Source organism: Saccopteryx bilineata, chromosome 6, assembly GCF_036850765.1.
Source record: "Saccopteryx bilineata isolate mSacBil1 chromosome 6, mSacBil1_pri_phased_curated, whole genome shotgun sequence".
In the NCBI taxonomy this organism is placed as follows: Eukaryota; Metazoa; Chordata; class Mammalia; order Chiroptera; family Emballonuridae; genus Saccopteryx; species Saccopteryx bilineata.
This window is the reverse complement of record NC_089495.1, coordinates 200,627,425-200,649,226: the sequence shown is the minus strand read 5'-3', so window position 1 is coordinate 200,649,226 and position 21,802 is coordinate 200,627,425. Positions and strand designations below refer to the sequence as shown.

The window sequence follows — 21,802 nt, the reverse complement described above, 5'->3', positions numbered from 1 at the left end:
AAGTCTGACTCTCATCCGGAGAGATGCTGTGGACATAAGAGGTGAATGCAGGGTATAAGCAGAACTGCTGTGGGGTCCAGATGGCAAGTGCCAGTCGGCATTGAGGAGGGACGCCTGTGCCCCACAACTCTGCAGGACGCAGTCTGGCTCTGTTGCTGTGAGGACCCAAGTAGGAGGTCATGGCATTTCCAGGCCCTTGCAGCTTCTGGAGAGCCCGATTGCAATGCCCTGGGCAGGGTGGCAGTGGCAGGGACAGTGCTCCCCTTCCCGTGACTTGAGGGCAGTAGGCGCCAATGAAGAAACGAGAGCAGAGGATCCTTTGAGAGGACCAGCCAGGTGTGTATACATGGTCATATTCACACCCAGAAAGAACCGAATCATTTATGAGGGCTGGCGCCTACCTGGTGCAGGTGGAAGCTCTGAGTCAGAAAATGTTGATTTAATGTCATTGTGACATCCTTTATATGCGCAGGATGCTGGGCTTGGAAAATTTAAGTTCTTTTAAATAAATAAATAAATAAATACACACACACACACACACACACACACGGGCGTGTATAGATATTTTTTCCTAAGCAAAAATTTGAGATTTCACTTGGAGTAGAGCATTTTCTGAAACTTCTAAAGAGGTTGACATAGATCAGTCTTTCTTAAGGTGTGTTTCTCATAACAGTGCCTCCACAGGATACTAATTGGCATTACATGAAAAATGGCTTCTGTAGTCAAATGGGCTTGGAAAGCACTGGGTGAAACAAAGTTAAACGGGCTTCCCCCTATAGGACTACACAGAGCTTTTAAGATACTAATGTGCATTGGGATTCTCTACCAGAAGGTGTACGTTTAGCAGCTGCTCCTGCAGTTGATCTGGGGTATGGGGCCATTCTCTGTCTTCATTGATATCTGCCAGGGATGGTTCAGGGAATCTAATGGGTATTAATCAAACGCTCAATTTATCAATAGGTCACAGTAGCTGCCAATGATGGGCATGCCACTCTTTGGTGCCTAACCTGCTTTGACTTTGTATATCTATTGCTTTGTAACAAATTACCTAAAAACATAGGAAAAGCATTTATGGTCTCACTCTCTCTGTGGATTAGGAAGTTAGGGCCAGTTTAAATGGATGATTCTGGTTCTCCATGTCTCATGAGGTTGCAGTCAAGATATAAGCTGGGGTTGCAGTCAGAAACTTTTTTCGTTTTTTTTTTTTAAGAAATCACCAATTGTCTTTTTATTTATTTATTCATTTTAGAGAGGAGAGAGAGTAAGCGTGAGAGAGAGACAGAGAGAGAGAGAGAGAGAGAAAGAAAGGGAGAGGAGCAGGAAGCATCAACTCATATGTGCCTTGACCAGACAAATGCAGGGTTTCGAACTGGCGACCTCAGCATTCCAGGTCGACGCTTTATCCACTGCGCCATTACAGGTCAGGCTGCAGCCAGAAACTTGATTAGGATTGGATGCTCCATTTCCATGATGGACCCAATGAATTTTGCTTCCCAACATTCATGCCCTGTGCAGTCAGTCCCTTCCCACAGTAAATAGGTCTGTCCTGTCCAACTTAGAGCATATTGCAGAAATGACGGACAGTGACTTCTGAGACTAGGTCACAAAACATTGTGGCTTCTACTCTGACCTCTCTTGGATCATTTTCTCAAGAGGAAGCCACGTTATGAGAACACTCAGGCAGCCAGAGAGAGAGAGAGAGAGAGCTGCACGGTGAGGAACTGCGGTTTCTGGCCAACAGGTAGCATGAGAGTGAGCCATCTTGGAAGTGACGCACATCTTGACTACAGTCAAAAGAGACCTTGATCCAGAACGATACTGCTAAGCAGCTGCCAAATTCCCGATCCACAGAAACTGTATGAAATAATACTCATTGTTATTTAAACCACGACATCTTGGGGTAACTTGTTACTCAGCAATAGATACCTAATACTAAGGTGGCCAACTTTTTTTTTTTTTAATTTTTTTTTTTATATTTTATTTATTAATTTTTAGAGAGAGAGGAGAGAGAGAGAGAGAAGGGGAGGGAGGAGCAGGAAGCATCAACTCCCATATGTGCCTTGACCGGGCAAGCCCAAGGTTTCGAACCGGCAACCTCAGTGTTCCAGGTCGACGCTTTATCCCACTGCGCCACCACAGGTCAGGCTCAACTTTTTTTACAATAAAAAGGAGGGCAAAAATGAATTGAAGAAAAACAATATCATAAATAAAAGAAACATTTTATTCATTACAACAATAATACACTATAATATGATAAATGCATAATAAAAACATTTGTAATATTTTATATTGTAATTATGCTTACTTGCCTATTAATGTTTAATAATAATTGTAAGAAAAAAGTACTTATTTAGATACAAATACATGCAATAGATCGACCCTGCACCGATCGAATACGGACATTTACAGATTAGTCTTCCAATATCAAAAAGGAGGACATGTAGGAGGACACTTTCCGAGGGAGGATGGAACTTACAAAAGAAGGACTGTCCTCCCTAAAGGAGGACGACTGGTCACCTTACTAATACACATCCTTAGTGCTAAGATGCTTCAGCTCACGGCCAAGAAGCCTGTTTACTTTCCACGCTAAGTGTAGTCTTGACCAACGTCTTTTCACTGTCCCCTAATTAGCGGTTGCATAAGTAGTTCTCTCCAGCTCTTATTATGAAAGCAACTTTGGACAGTCTGACTCATGGAGATCATTGGTGTGGGGCATTGATGAGGGGAGCCCCTCAGAATCAGGAGTTCATGAGAATCATTACACTCTTAGGAGCCACTGTGAGCCGGTTTTCGTGGCTTTTCCGACCCTACATATTTGATCGCAGAATCCTTGCATTGGGCAATGGCCGCCATTTGTCCGGACCTGTATTCTTTCTTCTTTCTTCCTTTGTCCCAAGAGAAAGCCTCAGGGTAAGATGGTCTCTCTTACTGTGCTTGATGTGGCTGCACTGGGGACTGCGGCTGCCGTCCTGTTGCAGGAGAATAACAACATGAACTCCGATGTTTCCATCACCCAACTTCAGTCATTACTACCCACACCCACGCCTGCCCCTAGCTTGGATTATTTTGAAGCGACTTCCAATCATATTCTTCCTTACATAGATTTCAGTCTGTATCTTTAAAAGATTAGGATTTCAAAAACCTAATCCAATTCCATGATTACATCTCAAAAACCCCTGAAATAATTCCTTTTCATTGCATAGCCACGACTACTGAGTTCTTACTTGGCTCGCGGTGTATTTAAGAACATAAATTATCCTCGTGTCTCATCGAGACCAATGCCTGCTGGGAGAGATAATTACTCATTAGCATTCCATAATCATCCGTGCCCGGATCATAAGTGTTAGTTCTGTTTGAAAGGTTAACTGAACCCAAATCCCTACTGTGAGATGTGTAGTCACACGGGCTGCGATTGGAGGCTTGCCAGTTCCTGCTCCATGACTGTGGGCAAGTAACTAAGCTCCCTACGTTTCAGCTTACACAACTATTTAAAAATATTGGATTAGAGAATGCAGGGACCTGGATTCTGGAAATGAGAGGCAGAGGGAACAGGGACTTCTCCTGAACCCCAGAAATTGCATTCTGCTCCCCAGGGCACATGTCCCTCTGCCCACTGCCCATTCTGTCACCCATCTCCCCTTCATTCAGAGCCTAAATAGAGGGTTCAGGATTTCTTTGGCACTGTCATATGTTTCCACTCAGGGTAGGAGCTCAATATTGGTGATAAATATCCTTTATGAGCGTGTGTGTGTGTGTGTGTGTGTGTGTATTTTTTGAAAGGCTGGTCCAATAAATAATTTGCTGGGGCATTGAAAAATAGAGGAAGCTACTCTGATTACATCTTGAAGCACCAAAACCTTGAAGTTTAAGGGACCTAGGCGGCCCACAGCTATTTAAAAACCTTCTGGAAGGGATAATCCTGCCACATTCTATTTTTAAGAAAGGTCACAGCCCAGCCCTTGGTCTCTTGGGCGGTGCCCTTCTCCCATCTCTCTTCTAGAGGCCACTCTGAAATTAGCATCATCGTCACATTCTGTGAACCGTCTGGTGCATAGCACATAGCTCTTCTTTTCTTTCCCCTTGTTATTTTCTTTTGAGGAATAATTGATGTGACATATTAGTTTTCGGTAGACAATATAATGATTTTGTATTTTTATATATTGCAAAATGATCACCGCAATAACTTGAGTTAATATCCGTTACCATACATAGTTCAAAAAAAATTGTTTTTCTTGTGATGAGAACTTTCAAGATGCACTCTCTTAGCTACTCTCAAATATTCAGTACCATGTTCTTAACTATAGTCACCATGTTGTACATTATATCCCCGTGATTAATTCGTTTTATAACTGAAATTTGTACCTCTTTAACCTCCTTCATCCATTTCGCCCGCCTTCCACTCCTGTCTCAGACAATCACCAATCTGTTCTCTAAATCCATGAGCCTATTTTATTTTTGGATTCCACATATAAGTGAGATCATGTAGCATTCATCTTTTCCTCTCTGACTTATTTCATTTAGCATATCCATAGCTCTTCTAAACTTGCATTTTCTCATCTTTTTCAAATTGAAATAGCACACTGTTAGGATTTAGGGTAGGAATTTAAAGGTATTTGATAGTATGTTGCCAAGAATGAATGAATCAATCAGTAGATTGATTGGCTCATTTGTTAAATTAACAACTATTAGTGATGCCAGTTAAGTGCTAGGTATTGGGAATAGCACAGCAATCTCTGGCATTCTGGAGCTTAGAACATGGAAGGAAAAACAGACCTCAAATGAGGGAAGAGCAAACGAATATAGAAAGAAAAATCGCAAGTGTTCTAGAGATAATGGCCAGGAATGCTGACAGAGAGTCTTGAGGGCCGGGGAGGGACTGTCTTAGATCTCACAGCCAGGGAGGTGACGTCAAAGTGAGACCTGAAGAATGAGCATCCAAGCCTCCCACACAGGGACCTTCCCAAGGAATTTTTAACGGACCTTCTCATCAAGATAAAATTTGAATATCTTCATTTGGTATTCAAGATGCCCCATGATTAGGATCACTAGATAAAATACAGGATGGCCAGTTACATTTTAGTTTCAGATAAGCAAAAATAAAAAAAGGTTTTAGTATGTTATTCAATATTGTATGGGACATTTTTAAAAATTTGTTTTTGATTAATTTTAATGGGGTGACATTGGTAAATCAGGGTACATATGTTCAGAGAAAACATCTCTAGGTTATTTTGACATTTGATTATGCTGCATTCCCATCGCCCAAAGTCCAATTGTCTTCCGTCACCTTCTAACTGGTTTTCTTTGTGCCCCTCCCCTCCCCCAACCCCCTCCCTCTCCCCCCCCAACCTCTACACTCTTGTCCATGTCTCTGAGTCTCATTTTTATGTCCTACCTATGTATGGAATCATATAGTTCTTAGTTTTTTCTGATTTACTTATTTCGCTCAGTATAATGTTATCAAGGTCCATCCATGTTGTTGTAAATGATCCGATGTCACCATTTCTTATGGCTGAGTAGTATTCCATAGTATATATGTACCAAAGCTTTATAATCCACTCATCCACTGACGGACACTTGGGCTGTTTCCAGATCTTCGCTATTGTGAACAATGCTGCCATAAACATGGGGGTGCATTTCTTCTTTTCAAACAGTGCTATGGTGCTCTTGGGGTATACAAATATTTTTTTAACTAACATTTAGATTTAACTGGGTATTCTATAATTTTATGCACTGAATCTGGCAACCCTACCCATTAATCTTCCCCAGCCACCCTTTCCTGCCTAACTTCCCACCATTCCCCCTGTGCACCCTGTGGCCTGTCTACAAGAGATGGTCCGATTTCCAAGTCTTTGTACGTACTGTTTCCGCTGCACGGGTCACCTGTCTCCCACCATGTCCCCTTGGCAAACTCTTCTCATCCTTTAAATCCAGTCCAATGGTACCTCTTCTGGAAAACCTTCCTTGGTGGATGAAGCACATTATCCCCATTCCAGGGTACTCCAGGTTCTTCTAGGGTTTTGCTTCATGATACTTTTTTTTTCTTTTTTTTTTCTTTGTATTTTTCTGAAGCTGGAAACGGGGAGAGACAGTCAGACAGACTCCCGCATGCGCCCGACCGGGATCCACCGGCACGCCCACCAGGGGCGACGCTCTGCCCACCAGGGGGCGATGCTCTGCCCTTACGGGGCGTCGCTCTGCTGCGACCAGAGCCACTCTAGCGCCTGGGGCAGAGGCCAAGGAGCCATCCCCAGCGCCCGGGCCATCTTTGCTCCAATGGAGCCTTGGCTGTGGGAGGGGAAGAGAGAGACAGAGAGGAAGGAAGGGGCGGGGTGGAGAAGCAAATGGACGCTTCTCCTATGTGCCCTGGGCGGGAATCGAACCCGGGTCCCCCGCACGCCAGGCCGACGCTCTACCGCTGAGCCAACCGGCCAGGGCCAGCTTCATGATACTTTTAAGGCCTGGTCTCTAAGAACATGCAGACAAGACGGAATGCCTACAAAAGAAAGAGTATAAGGAAGGATCTCGTTTTTCCCACCTTCCCATCCCTACCAATTCTCATTCAATTCCTCATGCTGCTACAGCAAACATTGCCCTGACCAGTGAGCTGAAGTTGATTGGAGTGCTGTCCAAAAATGCCAAGGTTGCGGGTTTGATCCCAGGTCAGGAAGCAATCAACAGGTGCCACAACTAAGTGGAATAACAAATGAATGCTCTTCCCTCTCTCTCTCTCCTCTTCCCCTCTGTCTTTCTAAAATCAATAAATTGAAAAAAAACAAAAACCCTAAAACCCCCCCCCGCACAACCCATTGAGCGAGCACTCTTCTGTTCCAGGCTGTGCTAAGCGCTTTGCACACGGCATCTCATGTAAATTCCCCATAATTTTATGAGGGAAATTAAACTGAATCTCCACTCTGCAGGGGAAGCAGTCAGGTACACAGAGGCGAAGTCATTTGCTTTTGTTTCCACATCTGTAACATGAGTCTCATAATGATATTTTCCTCATTAGGTTTTCTCCCCAACGAGACTGTAGGTTACAAGAGAGCAGGAACATTTTTTTAAAAAATATTTTTCTGAAGCTGGAAACCGGGAGGCAGTCAGACAGACTCCCGCATGCACCCAACCAGGATCCACCCGGCACGCCCACCAGGGGGCGATGCTCTGCCCATCTGGGGCGTTGCTCTGTCGCAACCAGAGCCACTCTAGTGCCTGGGGTAAAGGCCAAGGAGCCATCCCCAGCACCCGGGCCATCTTTGCTCCAATGGAGCCTCAGCTGCGAGAGGGGAAGAGAGAGAGAGGAAGGAGAAGGGGAGGGGTGGAGAAGCAGATGGGCGCCTCTCCTGTGTGCCCTGGCCAGGAATCAAACCCGGGACTTCCACACGCCAGGCCGATGCTCTACCACTGAGCCAACCGGCCAGGGCCAGGAACATTTTTTCTTATAAACTTCTATATCCTCAGAGCCTTGAATGGTGCCTGGCATTGAGTAGCCACTTGGTAAAGACTTGTTGAATACCTTACAGATGAAGAGGTTGCAATATAGAGAGGAAGTAACTTCCCCAAGGACATACAAGTAGATATATTGGAACTTTGACTAGAACCACTAAAAAACCCTGATTTGTAGCATTTATTAATTTCCATGATGTGCCTGACCAGGCAGTGGTACAATTGATAAAGTGTCGGCCTGATATGCAGAGGACCCAGGTTCGAAGCCCCGAGGTCGCTGGCTTGAGCATGGGCTCATTGGTTTGAGTGTGGGCTCACCAGATTGAGCATGATGTCACTGGCTTGAGCGTGGGATTAAAGACATGACCACATGGTCTCTGGCTTGAGTCCAAGGGTCTTGAGTCCAAAGGCTTGAAGCCCAAGGTTGCTGGCTTGAGTTCAAGGTTGCTGACATGAGCAAGGGGTCGCTTGTTCTACTACAGCTCCCTGGTCAAGGCACATATGAGAAAACAATCAATGAACAAGTAAAATGCTGCAACGAAGAACTGATGTTTCTCATCTCCCTCCCTTCCTGTCTGTCTGTCCCTATCTGTCCCTCTCTTTCTCTTTCTGTCTCCCATAAAAAAATAAAAATTAGCCTGACCTGTGGTGGCGCAGTGGATAAAGCATCGACCTGGAAATGCTGAGGTCGCTGGTTCAAAACCCTGGGCTTGCCTGGTCAAGGCACATAGGGGAGTTGATGCTTCCTGCTCCTCCCCCCCTTCTCTCTCTATCTCTCTCTCCTTTCTAAAATGAATAAATAATAAAAAAAAAGAGGGTAGAGGAAAGGTATCCTCACCTGAAAAAATAAAAATAAAAAAAATAAAAATTAAAAAAAATTCATGATGTAAGTACTCCCACTGTGGCTGATTCTAACCATCAAACAAGAGGAGAAAAGACACTGAAATAACTCAGTTCAAAGAAGACTGCATGAGTGATTAAAAAGAAAAAGAAGCAAACCATAAACCCAATCACAAAACTCCTCTGCCTAAAACCTTTTAATATTGTCCCAATGTTCCTAGCATGAAATCTAGTCTCCTTACCATGATCCACAAGGCTCATTGTAAAACCTCCCCCTTGTCAGGCACTGTACTAGGCTTTTCATGCTAGGATTTGAGGTGAAGAGGACGTGTACAATTCCTGCTCTCATGGACCCTGAGTCCAGTAAATGAGACTGTCGATAAACAAACAATTGACCATTCAGTACAAATTACAAAGGCAGACACATGTACAGTAGAGGCGGCGCTTGGAAAGAGGATAATGAGGAAGGGTTGCTTACTTGGACTGCAGGTGAGCTGAGTTACTCTAAGGAAGTGACATTTGGGACTTGAAGAATGAGAAAGAATTGGATGAGGTGGGGGGCTGGTGGCCTGACAGAAAAGGAGAGAATTTGGCACTTTGAGGAATAAAAATAATTTCTGTATCACTGGAGTCACTAAAGCTGGGCTGGGGAGGATGGTTATAAATAAATATTGCTATGGTCCAAATAATTGTGTCCTCCTAAATCATAAGCTGAAATTCTAACTCCCAAGGTGATGGTATTAGGAAGTGGGGCTTTGGGGAGGTGATTAGGTCATTGTAGGGCCAGGGGGCACCACCATCGCAGCCATGCAGATGCAGGTTCCCATTGGATTCGAGCAGATGGTAAAGAAACAGTGGAGCCAAAAAATGGTGGGCCATTCCTTTATTAAAGTCTCGCACCGGCCGACGAGCAAACACACAGGGAAAATACTTCCCTCTTCATTCAGAGCTCATAAAGCCCTGACACATTATCCGGTTCCACAACCAGGAGAGTCTTCTCCAGTTCCTCCTAGAATCAAAGGCCCCACCAGTCTCAGTAGGGCTCCCAAAGCCCCTCACCTCTGGTTCCCCATCTGCACACCTTCTCTCTCTGCAACATGGCTTCTTCCTCAGCACCCTGCATTCTCCCTGCTCTCTCACTCTGCAAACATGGCTTCTCTCTTTGCCTCTTCTCCTTCTCTCTTTTCAAAACTTTCTGGCGTGAAAGCCTCTCCTCGAGCAAACATTAGCAAAACAATGGCCCTTCCCAAGCAGGGAGGTAATTTTCAATTTCACAGACCACATATACCTGGCGCTGCTGAGCCCCCAATGCAAACTATAAGCGAGGAAACATAAAAATCCTATTTTACAAACTTATTTGACCAAGAGTCATAAAGGTGGAGCCCCCATGAATGGGATTAGTGCTTTTATAAGAGGCAGGAGGAGAAAAAATATATATAAGAGGCAGGAGAAAGCTCCCTCACCCCCTCCAGCCATGTAAGGACATAGTGAGAAGGAACCATTTAGGAACCACAAAGCAGACCCTCACCAGAAAACCAATCTGCCTTGCTCGTGGACTTACCAGCCTCCAGAACTGTTACAAATATATTTCTGTTGTTAATAAACCACCCAGTGTACGATTTTTCACAGCAGCCTGAACTGACTAAAACAAATATGAACCCGGAGGGCAGATGGCTAACCGCTAAGGGGACTAAGGGACAGGCTTAACACCCTTTGACAATAGAGCCTTATTTAAATCCCAAGGGCTCAGACGCTCTCTTTGAGTGATTTTTTTTTTTCCATTGCTGGGCAACTATTTCCTACAGAAAAGCTTTTTATGTCTCTTGGGTAGAAACAAGATCATCCAGTTCACACCAGGGCTTGCAGAGACAAATAAACAGAAGCCCAAAGAAGGACTTGTGATCAACAGTTTTTCAGCCAGTAATAGTTGTCTGGCTTGGACAATACGCTTCCTGAGCCAGTACTGTCCCACAAAAATACAGCGGGATCCCGTCAAAACAGAGCCACCAATGCAATTTACATTTTCTACCAGCTGCACTTAGAAAGCAAAAATAAACGTGTGAAATTCAGTTTACATTTTATTTGACCCACTATATCCCAAATATCATTTCAACATGTAATCAACCGAAGTCTTAAAAATCCAGTATAGATTTTAGTTACACGTGATGGCACATTTCCAATCCTACTAGCCGTAGTTCAAGTTCTCGTTAGCCACATGTGGTTGGTGGGGATAGAACCGGACGCCTTAGTTTTCTTTTCTGTGAAGTCAGGATAAAATTGCCTGGGTCCCTAAAAGGAACGTGAGAGATCCTGTGAAACACAGGACCCCCACCCTGCACTTAGGTAGTGCTCAACCAATTTCTGTTCCTAAGGTCTTTTCTCTCAGGGCCCCGCCCTCCTTCAAGTCTCCGCCCCTTTCCTTCAGGCTCCGGGCGGAAGCAGTGCTGTCACAGATGCAGCACGCTTTACGGCAGCGCTGTCTTTACGGCAGTGTGGCTGGCTCGCGCGTCGCGCGCACTTTTACCTCATTGGTCTGCGTCCCCGCTCACGGCGCTTTTCGGCAATGTGGCTGGAGCTGCTGCTGAAGCGGCTGTGATTAGGCTGTGAGTGGAGGAAAGGAACCCGGGTTACCGGTGTTAGCTGGGCCTGGAACCATGGATGTGGGCGAACTTCTGAGCTACCAGGTAGGGGGGGCGAGCGAGCCGGAGGACCGGACCCTCACCCTTGCAGGGGTCTCAGATCGCAGGACCAGAGCCCCCGACCTCACCTCCTCTCCGGTGTCGGGCCCAGGCCCCCTCACTAACCACGCCACCGAGATACGAGCCTCTCGTTTCATTTCACTCCCTCCTAGGGTCTTAAAGTTTATTCCTTCTCAAGGCTCGAGCCCCTTCTCAGCCCCAGTCTGGGCTCCTCCTCACCCTCCCCTTGGGCCTGGCTCCCTTCAACGCTTCTGAAGGCCCCAGGCTGCCTTCACGACCACCCCCTTCATCTCTGCTCTTCCCCAGCCATTGAGCTGATGGTGGTGGTGGTGGGCACTGGTCTTCCTTGCATCCGAGCCTCGGCTCCTCCGCTGACTTTGCAATGTGTGGCTTTTGGATAAGTCACTTAGCCCTCTTTGAACCTCAGGTTTTGTGTATTTAAAACGGAGACAGTAATAAGAAGTAGGGTTGTTTGAGAACTCTTATCAGCTCACGGATGGGAAAGCTGATTTCTATGAAGAATAGTAAGCTGTACCCATATTAACTTTCCAGATGTTGGGAACTGCTTGGAATTCTAGAATGGAATGGATCCCTAGGAATCTTCTTGTCCCCCTTCCTTGTTCAGGGTACTTGTGGGGAAATGGTGGCCGAAAGGACTTGTCCAAAGGCGCTCAACAAGTAAGAGCTGGGGTTAGAGTGGAAGTCTCCTGTCTCCCAGCTCAAAAGCTTTCTCTCTTGACTTCCTAAAGAGGCCCCTTGTGAGAGGCAGTATAGCTAGCTGTTCTGTCCAGTATTGTAGCTGCTAGCCACATATGGCTGTTGAACACTTGAAATGGGACTAATCTGAATTGAGAAATACTGTTTTAAGTTTAAAATCACACTGGATTTGGAAGACTCAGTGTGAAGTAAAATTTTTATATTGACTATGATCATATTAATTATATCGATGACATTGATATTGATCATGTTGGTTTAATGATCATTATAGATAATGGGTGAAATAAAATATATTTAAATTTTACCCATTTCTGTTTACTTTTTAATGTAGCTACTTACCTGTTAACTTGGCTACTGAACTTATATTTGTATCAGACTGGCTCTGCAGAAAGAGAATAGGTAATTAAGAGTCATGAGTCTGGAGCCCCATGTTGCCTGGAATCTCTGTTTTGCTAATAACTGGCTGCTGTAACCTTGAACAGGATACTTGACCTGTCTGTACCTTGGTTTTCTCATCATAAATGCGAGCATTGTTGGTCTCGACTACATAGGTCTCTTACGAAGCTTAGACCAATGCTTGTCAAATAGTAAATATCTAATAAATGTTAGCAATCATATTCGGGACAGTACTTCAGCCACTCTACAAAAAACTGACCTTGGAGGTTAAACACAACTTATAAGCAATGAGGAGAGATATAGCCAAGAGATTTCTCTCTCTCTCTCTCTCTCTTTTTTTTTTTTTTTTTTTTGTATTTTTCTGAAGTGTGAAGAGGGGAGGCAGAGAGACGGACTCTCACATGCGCCCAACCGGGATCCACCCAACAAGCCCCCTAGGGGGCAATGCTCTGCCCATCTGGGGTGTTTCTCCATTGCAACTGGAGCCATTCTAGCCCCTGAGGCAGAGGCCATGGAGCCATCCTCAGCGCCTGGGCCAACTTTTGCTCCATTGAATCCTTGGCTGCAGGAGGGGAAGAGAGAGAGAAAAAGGAGAGAAGGAAGGGTGGAGAAGCAGATGGGTGCTTCTCCTGTGTGCCCTGGCCGGGAATAGAACCCGGGACTTACACATGCTGGGCCGATGCTCTACCACTGAGTCAATTGGCCAGGGCGATATTGCTCTTTTTAAAAACTGTAATTGAACATGAAAGAAAGGAAATAGAGTTATTGCATGAGTGATTGTACATCTATTTGGGTCATAGAATGGCTAGCCATTGACTCATGTAATGTTAAAGCTAGAAGAGATTCATTCATTTGCTCAACAAATATTTATTGAACCCTTACTATGCAAGGCTCTGTGTCCACTGAGTATACAAAATTGAATTAAACAGAGAAGGTTCTTGCTTTTAAGTGGAGCTTATAATCTGGTGGGGGAAGTAACAAGATAATAAGTGAATAAACAAGAGTTCAGACTGTGGTAAGTGGTTTGAAGAGTATGCAGGTAATACTATAGAACCGCACTGCTCACTGTGATAGCCACGGGGCACATGTGACAGTCAGCACTTGAAATGTGGCTAGTTCAAATTGAATGTAAAATAGATGAGTAATTTTTCTGTTGATTATATGTTGAAATGGTAATACTCAGGATATACTGGCTTAGAGAAAATTTATTACTAAAATTAATGTCACCTTGAAAACATTTCATGTTTCTACTAGAAAATTTAAAGTTATATATTTGGCTTATTTGTGGCTTTAAAAATATTTTTATTGGACAATGCTGCTCAAGAAAATCACCCCTGGGAGTGGGAGACAAGACCTGTTACTAGATGACGTGGTCTGGGAAGGACTCTGAGGAACGGACAGGAAACGACTGGAGGCTGAGAAGGAGCCAGTCGCGTGGAAAGGGCAGAGTGGTCATGGCAGAGGGAAAAGCAAGCACGTCGGCTTTGAGGTAGAAGCTGGTGCAGCCTGTTAGGGGATCAGAAAGAGCTTGGATGCAGTTGGAACATGGCGAGTGAGCAGGAGAATGGCCGGTGATGAAGTTGGAGATGTAGGCAGGTAATAGACAATGTCGGCCTTCAAGTGGGCCATGATAAGGAGTTTGAATTTTATTTGGAGAGATGTTACGGATAACTTTGTTCAACCTACTTGTTTGCGGGTGAAAAGTGAACTCCATTTTGGTAGAGGGGTTTTGCTGAAGTTATAGTGGTAGAGTTGATTGCAGAATCCTGATCTCCTTATTTCTAGCGTTGTTCATCCCACACATGCACTGTTCATGCATTTTCCTTTTTTTTTTTTTTTAAAGATTTTATTCAATTTTCAGAGAGGACAGAGAGGGAAAGAGGGAGAGAGAGAGAGAAGGGGCAGGAGCAGGAAGCATCAACTCCCATATGTGCCTTGACGAGGCAATCCTGAGGTTTCGAACCCGTGACCTCAGTGTTCCAAATCTATGCTTTATCCCACTGTGCCACCACAGGTCAGGCGCATTTTCCTTTTTGAAAGATCACTGTCCACCCCTCTTGTTCCTAAAAGATAGTACAGTCTGCAAATAGTCTGTAATCATTCAAATGCCCCATCCTTTTGTGGAAGTCATGAGGATCGTCTATGAGTTAATGGATACAAAAGCTCTTTAAAAACAGTAGTTCTTTTTTTTTTAGGTGAGAGGAGGGGAGATAATGAGGCAGACTCCTGCATGCGCCTCGACTGGGATCCACCCGGCAACCCCATCTGGGACCGATGCTCGATGCTCGAATCAATTGAGCTATCCTCTGAGCTGTCCTCAGTGCCCAGGGCCATGCTCAAACCAATTGAGCCACTGGCTGCAAGAGGGGAAGAGGGAGAGGAAGGCAGAGGAAGGAAGAGGAAGGGGAGGAGAAGCAGATGGTTGCTTCTCTTGTGTGCCCTGACTGGGATTGAACCCGGGACTTCCATATGCCAATCAAATGCTCTATCCACTGAGCCACTGGCCAGGGCTTAAAAAACACCAGTAGCATTTTATAGCTGCAAAAGGTGCATACTTACTTACAGCATCTCTCTGAATTCTTATAATAACTGTATGAGGCAGGTGCTATTTTTAATCCCTGTTGCATAGATGAGGCACACAAAAAAAATACCTATCTCCTTGCTGGAGCTCTTAACCACCTCTGGAAAGTCTGTCTGCTCTGCCAGAGGCCGAGTTTAAGTGCTTTCAGATAAGTTCTTCCATTTAATTTTCAATGTGCCCCTGGCTTGCCTTTTTATAGAAAAGGAAACTCAAGCTTGAGAGGTCCCATTACCTGACCAAGGTCGAAGAGCCGGGAAGGAGCAGAGGTGGAACTGGAGCCTTCTGAATGTCCAAATCTAGTTTTCCATTCTGTATTCAGCTTTTTAAAAACTTTAACAATTGAAATATGGTACACGTATAGAGGACTCGGTAAATTTAAGTGCCATTGGTTATGGCCATCAATATCACTACTAAAGTTCGTTTCTCGGGGACACGCGGGAACAGAGTTGTCTGGTGTGAACATCCCCACCCCCAGGGTTTGAGCCGGTGAATCCCCCCTGGGATTTTAGACTTTGCATTTCTAACAAGATCCCAGGTGATGTGATGCTGTTGGTCCAGCGACCACATTTTGAGATTTCCCCCTGTCTAGAATAATCTACATTTCTTTTAAAATTTTCTCTAGCAGAGACATTCTCCTCCTTTCTCATGGCCATTAGTTTGCAGTTTTTTGAGCTGAAGTTATACTTTTTCCCAGACATCCAAGATATTGAGAGCAAATTAAATCACTTAATCTTTCTGGGCCTCAGTTTCCTCATTTGCCTAATGAGGGGATTAAGTAAGGCTCTCTGAGGTCCCTTGTAGCTTTAAAATTCTATGTTATTAATTATTTAGACCAAGAGCTCCAGAGATGTCAAGGGACAGAAAAGCTTGATGTACTAGAATGAACCAGGGCTGAAAATCTGGAAGATTTGAGTTTTAATCCTACCTTTATCATTATTTATCTGAGTAATTCAGGACAAGTCACTTTCCCTCTTTATACATCTTTATTATTTTTTTTAATCACTTATAAAATTGCCTCTAAAATGAGGGGGTTGGGCTATATAACTTCTGGTTCTTTCCTAAAATTCAGAGGTCAACGTAAGCAAAAAAAAAAAAGTCATGTCAAGAAATATTTATTATATTTAACCTTTTGTGTGTGCTCACTAAATTTCATTTTTCAGGCAACTCGGTGGGAAGATTCCAGTTTTCTGCTGAGATCGGTTCTTCTAGTAATAGAGTTAGGCAGCCCGGGCTTCTCTGGGTAGGCCTGGTATGCTTGACAGGTGTTAACTATTCATTTAAGAAGACAGGAGAATTACAATGTGGACAGGAGGTGTTGGGAATGTCTTAAAGAGGAAACCAGTTATGTTCTCAATATGGAAATGTACCTTTCTGATGCCTTCAGGCTTAGACATCTCATCAAGAAGTGTGCCCAGCACTTCCTTGGCTGAGAAGTTTCTGCCGCATAGGCGCGTCTGTGAACTCCAGGGCATTCTCATTAATACTAATTCCACAGATGTCTGGGAGAAGTTCTTACACCTGAGGTTTTGCAATAAAGAATTCACATTTAGTGCAGCTTGGCTCAGTGCGAATGACTTTGCTTTGTGACATGAGAAGTGTTCTGTTTGAGGCAGATTGGGGTCAGAGGCCCTTGGTTTGGGCAGTATTGAGGATACCCACGCCTCGTCACCTGTCAGTGATATTGTAGCATTTCCTTAGATTGCAGGTGCTTATAGGAATCCATAATCATGTTGTTTTCCCCTTATTATTTTTTGAAAAAATTTTATTTATTGATTTTAGTGAGAAAGGAAGGGAGAGAAAGAGAGAGACAGGAAACAACGATCTGTTCCTGTGTGTGCCCTGACCAGGGATTGAACCGGCAACCTCAGTGCTTTGGGATGGCGCTCTAACCAATTGAACTATCTGGCCAGGGATCCCCTTATTATTTCTTCTTTTTGTAATAAAGTTTTTTTAGTGACCGTAAACTGACAGGACCAGTATTAAAGCATGTACTTGAGAAAAGGAAAACTACTCCCCTAATCTAATAAGGATTTTTATATTCCCATAGTCCCTAGGTATTTTTGCATGGTTGTAACTATTGTGCATTCACTGTTTTCAATTTAATATTGTCAGAAATTTTTCTTGTGTTTCTACATAGTCTTCATGTTATTATTAACGTTAATATTTATATATATTTGGTCTAGTGATAGACTGACCATTCTTCCCTAATTGTTCCTTTATAATGGAGTATTTAGGTGGTCTCAGATTTTTTTTTCTTGGAAATAATATTGCAATGAATTTCTTTTTTCTTTCTTCTGTGACAGACAGAGAGAGGGACAGATAGGAACAGACAGACAGGAAGGGAGAGAGATGAGAAATATCAACTCTGTTGTGGTTCCTTAGTTGTTCATTGATTGCTTTCTCATACGTGCCTTGACCGGAGCTACAGCAGACCTTGGGCTCAAGCTGGTGAGCCTTGCTCAAACCCGATGAGCCCGTTCAAGCTGGCAACCTCGGGCTTTCAAACCTGGGTCCTCCGTGTCCCAATCCCACGCTTTAGCCACTGTGCCACCACCTGGTCAGGTGCAGTGAATTTCTTTATTCATGTGGCCTTTCCCCCTCCCGTTTGTCCTTAGTAATTACCATGAGCCATATCCTGTGCTAAATATTGTGTGTACTAAAATTATTAAGATGTTGTCTGGACCTTAAAGAATTCATAATTGAAGGAGTGAGACAGACATTTTAACATCTGTGAATAAAGCATGGTGGAAGGAATGGCTGGATATGCCCGGAGAGGGGCGGTATCGATGGGATGGGTTTGGCCATTGAAGAAAAGGGAGATAATGTTGGAATCTCAGTCTTTTTTTTTTTTTTTTTGTGACAGAGACAGAGAAAGGGACAGGGACAGACAGATGGGAAGGGAGAGAGATGAGAAGCATCAATTCTTCATTGCAGCTCCTTAGTTGTTCATTGACTGCTTTCTCATATGTGCCTTGACCGTGGGCCTTCAGCAGACCGAGTAACCCCTTGGTCAAGCCAGCGACCTTGGGCTCAAGCTGGTGAGCTTTGCTCAAACCTGATGAATCGGCGCTTAAGCTGGCGACCTCGGGGTTTTGAACCTGGGTCCTCCGCATCCCAGTCTGATGCTCTATCCACTGCGCCACCGCCTAGTCAGGCGGAATCTCCATCTTGAATGAGTCAGAATTCGTGGGTAATGAAGGAGGCTGGGGAGAATCATTCTTTTATTTATTTATTTATTTTAATTTTTCTGAAGTTGGAAACGGAGAGGCAGTCAGACTCCCGCATGCGCCCGACCGGGATCCACCTGGCATGCCCACCAGGGGGAGATGCTCTGCCCATCTGGGGCGTTGCTCGGTTGCAACCAGAGCCACTCTAGTGCCTGGGGCAGAGGCCAAGGAGCCATCCCCAGCGCCCGGGCCATCTTTGCTCCAATGGAGCCTCGGCTGCGGGAGGGGAAGAGAGAGACAGAGAGGAAGGAGAGGGGGAGGGGTGGAGAAGCAGATGGGCGCTTCTCCTGTGTGCCCTGGCCGGGAATCGAACCCGGGACTCCTGCACGCCAGGCCGACGCTCTACCACTGAGCCAACCGGCCAGGGCCGAGAATCATTCTTGACTTGGGTTTGTGAGAGTGACAGTGTGGGGAGTGAAAGGTTCAGAGCTTTGAGTAAATGAGGGCAGAGGCAAGAGGTGACGGGGTCACCTTAGCTGTAGTTCTGTTAGCAGTATACATAGTACCCATATGGAGTTCATTGTTTCTCAGTTTGCAACGCCGAGAGCAGCGTGGGGTTTAGTTTTACTGCAATCTTGACACTACTGGTTGTCATAATTTAATTTTCCCAGTAGTCTAGTAGGTATATAAAGTGTTAGTGCAAGTTTGCTCGAATAAGCATTTTTTCTTGTGTGTTAATCATTTCCATTTCTTATTATCTGCCTCTTTCTCTCAAAGTCATGTGGTCTGGACTCGGGCTCTTCTGTAGTTTTTGTTGATGGCGGGCATCTCAGAAACATTGGGGGCTGAACACATTGTGCTCAGATATGTTTTCATCCTGTGGTGGCCCCGTTTTACTTATAACCCTGAGTATGTCATCCTAATCATGCTGTCATTTTATAGAGTCACAAGATAGGCTCTTTTTTGCTTGATAGTTTAGGCTAGTGCTTTTTGAAGTTACTTGTTGTTAGTAGTGAGACTCAGTAACAGATAAAATCTGCTCTGATGTGCTGTTCTCATTTCATGGTGTTTTCTGTTTCATCTCCTGAGTGATTTTTTTTCTGAAGTTCTTTCCTCCCCGAGCAACATTTTCACCCTCTGTCTTCCCCGAGTGCGTTCTTTCCATACTGGCGAAACAGTACCCGTGTGTTGTCTCCTTGGACGCTAGACGGGGATCTCAGAGGCAGGGCCAGCACCAAGCAGCGTCTGCCTGTCACTGATGCCTAATCAGTGCTTGTTCAATGTCAGTGAATGAACCAGCACACACCTTCAGTGTGCTCCGGTTTCTCCCCCTTTTGGAAAGCTGCTGTTCGAATATCTTACTGGCTTGCTGACTTGTAACTCTCTTTCATTTTAGACATAAGGAAAGTTTGATTCGAATCTTTTACTTCAGTTTCTGAGTGTTCCTCCACTTCCTTCTTGCTACTCTTGCTATAAAATCTACCTTCTTTCTTTAACTTCTTATTTTGAACTAATTTTTAACCTACAGATAATTTTCAAAATAGTTAAGGATTTTTCATATACTCCTCACTCAGCATCTCCTAAAGTTAACATATTTTATAACCATAGTCCAGTGATCAAAACCAGGAAATTAACATTTATATACCAGTAACTAAACTGCAGACTGAGTTCAGATGTCACCAGTTTATCCACTAACGTCCTTTTTCTGTTCCGGGATCCTACGCAGCATCTCTTGTTGCATTTAATCATTTTCTTTGTCTTCTATGATCTTGACATTTTTTTTTATCAGTTATTTTGTAGACTGTCTAACCTCTCTGTTCTTGAAGGTTGCCAATGCCTTCTTTAAGACTGAAGATTTTCTCGCTTCACCTGTTTTTCTGTCTTTCAGCACCTTCCTGTGGATAGCTCAAGGTCTCTAGCCCTGATTTGGGTGTCCTGTGTACGGAACATGCTGGCCCGTCTTCTGGTATCGCACAATTCCCTGCATCTGTCCGCCTGCCCCACACCTTACCTCTGAGGTTGCATTTGAGTCAGGAGTGTCACTGGTCAGTAGACTCAAAAGACGCCTCGGAGCTCTTTCTCAAAGATGAAAGGGCTCACAGATTCAAAGACAAGGCTCTTTTTCCCTCGGGGATCATAGACGCTCATAAGCAGGGGACTAGTTCCTCTCTCAGGAGTCACGCTGTTAGGAGCCGAAGTGATTAAGTCACAGTTCTTGTTCTCGTGGAGCTGACACACTAGTGGGGACATCCCACCTGTTTGAACACTGGTCACCCAGGACGCAGGGTAGGTGCTGTTTACAGAGGCAGGAGCCCGGGGCAGGAGCGGCTCTGCCGTTGGCAAGGTGGGAAGGCTTTGCAGAGCTGTTTCTTCAGCAGTCTTCTCTCTGTCCTTCCCATTCTACTTCGAACGCCATCATCTTACTTCAGACTCGTGAGACTTGGCCAAGGAAGTAGCTTTCTAGCTGTCTACCTACTACCTTTGTGGATCTCATCTTGGCATGGTGAATGTGGGTTTATCTTCTCCATAAGCCAACAGAACACTCTTCTCTGATCATAGACTTCAGCCCGACCTATTGCAACTTTCGTAGAGATAGGTCTTATTGAGATGCCTAATTTTGGAGGTGAATTTGAGGAAGACCGCCTTACCTTTCTGCAGTCTCTCACTAGGTGGTCATTGTTTCAATTGGGAGATTGAATTTAGAAGGCTTACCCATAGAGTTTTTATGTATAAAAAGGACTATACATTGGAGAATGTGGGTGGTTCAAAATAACTTGAAGGAAAGAATTTCTCCAGCACTTGTGGAGAAAATAATTCAAAGCACATGAGGTTCTGAGTGTGCCCATTGGCATCTTTATTTATGTGACCTGGGTTCAGTTAATTAACCTCATTAAGCCTCAGGTCTTCATCTTTAAAATGGAGATTATATAATAGTACTTATCTTGCCTCACCATCTTTAAAATATAGGATTAAATGAGACAGTGTGATTAGTGCTCAGTAGTTTAGTGCCTGACACATAGTAAGTGCCCCGTAAATGTTAGCTGTTAATTTTTATTATTGATATAATCACAAACTGCATATGCTATAAAAAGAATGTTTTTCTTGAGTTCTGCAAAGCAGCGTTAGTATTCCCAAGGTCATTGGTTTCCTGGAGATGAAGGTTTAGAATGCTATAAAAGGAAATGAGAGCAGTTTGTCACCCCCACGCGCCACAGTATGGACCGTTCCCAGTAGATAAAGCACACCCTGTCCACCACAGTTAGCAGTCATTGACATCGAGAATTATGTCATCAACACAGTAATCTTCTCCAGGTCTCTTTCATATTACCTAGATACCTCACTCTCCCTCTGTTCTACTGCCAGGAATCTTCATTTATAAATTACTCTTCTTTTTTCCCCTAAGGTTCCTGAGGGAAGTGGTTGGTTTGGTCTGAGTTTTGTATAGCTGTGGTGACTGGAGTTAGGAGAAAGTGTAGCAGGAATTCTCTGTCCTTCTCCAAAGTCGGCCGTTCGATTCTAGTCTTTCAGCTGAGGAGTTCAAAATCATTTTCTTCGCCCTGAAATTCCAGGAGGGGCTGATCTGAAAGTGGCGACCTGAACTTTAGGGCCTCGACTCCATTGTGGCTTGGTAAAGAGCACTGGACCATCTTCATGCCAAGTTCAGGGAGAGATCCGGCGAGGCGACTGCAGTACATGTTCAGCTCCTAACTCATTTTAGATCGTCAGTTGCCTGTGAGCAGGTATCTCCTTCCGCTCAATTACCCAGCAACGTCCGAAGGATTTGCAGTCGAGCACAGAGTATTACGATGCTTTTCTCTGCATGTGGCCAACTGTGTTCCAGAGGCAGGTGTGGTTGGTTGGTGAACAGTTTGTTTGGTGTTATTTGGATTAGTGACCCATATTGAACCTTCCATTCTTTAGTTATTTAACAAATATTTATGGAATACCTACTAAATCAAGCT

At 44.4% G+C, this 21,802-nt stretch overlaps 1 protein-coding gene across 2 annotated transcripts in view; it reads left to right on the top strand.

Annotated features, from left to right (window-relative positions):
* The first annotated feature begins 10,809 nt into the window (after positions 1 to 10,809).
* CTNNBL1 (catenin beta like 1) overlaps positions 10,810 to 21,802 on the top strand; it is a 160,183-nt gene continuing 149,190 nt past the window's right edge. For both annotated transcript variants that reach the window (XM_066236851.1, XM_066236850.1), the window contains exon 1: positions 10,810 to 10,964. In XM_066236851.1, the coding sequence (XP_066092948.1) occupies positions 10,935 to 10,964 (30 nt within the window). In that variant the 5' untranslated portion in view covers positions 10,810 to 10,934. The remainder of the gene's footprint in view (positions 10,965 to 21,802) is intronic.